Here is a 373-nt window from a genome sequence, read left to right as displayed (position 1 = left end):
TCTCCACCCCCCCCTCCCCCCCCCCCCCCCCCCCCCCCTGCCGATCTCATTCATTTTCCCTGGGCCTGTCTCGCTGTCCCTCGCAGACGTGTGATCCCTCTTTTCCTGGCTCGCCTTTATCTCCTGTTTGTCTTGAGCCTTGGCCAGTTTTTGTACAGGTATGGTGGAGCTACAGAGGGCAACCATGAGGCAGCAGGTTACGAGAAGAGAACTAGAGAGAGCTCCAATTGCCATTGCAGTAGAGCTGGGCATCACCTACTGCATCCCACAGGGGACACTGCGTTCACATTGGAGGGAAGCGCTTGACGGATCCACAGTCCCTAGGAAGAGAAGGATTAGGAACACTTCAGCTTCTGCACTTCTTCCCCCCCCC

At 57.4% G+C, this 373-nt stretch overlaps 1 protein-coding gene across 1 annotated transcript in view; it reads right to left on the bottom strand.

Moving 5' to 3' along the window:
* Positions 1 to 252, bottom strand: part of VWC2 (von Willebrand factor C domain containing 2) — a 59,818-nt gene extending 59,566 nt beyond the window's left edge. Inside the window, exon 1 of the mRNA XM_010290714.1 lies at positions 8 to 252. Within this exon, the coding sequence (XP_010289016.1) occupies positions 8 to 252 (245 nt within the window). The remainder of the gene's footprint in view (positions 1 to 7) is intronic.
* Between the last annotated feature and the right edge of the window lie 121 nt (positions 253 to 373).

The sequence above is a fragment of the Phaethon lepturus genome, unplaced genomic scaffold (genome assembly GCF_000687285.1).
Source record: "Phaethon lepturus isolate BGI_N335 unplaced genomic scaffold, ASM68728v1 scaffold5617, whole genome shotgun sequence".
NCBI classification, from domain to species: Eukaryota; Metazoa; Chordata; class Aves; order Phaethontiformes; family Phaethontidae; genus Phaethon; species Phaethon lepturus.
Note: the sequence above shows the minus strand (reverse complement) of the source record. Positions and strands in the feature narration are given on the sequence as shown.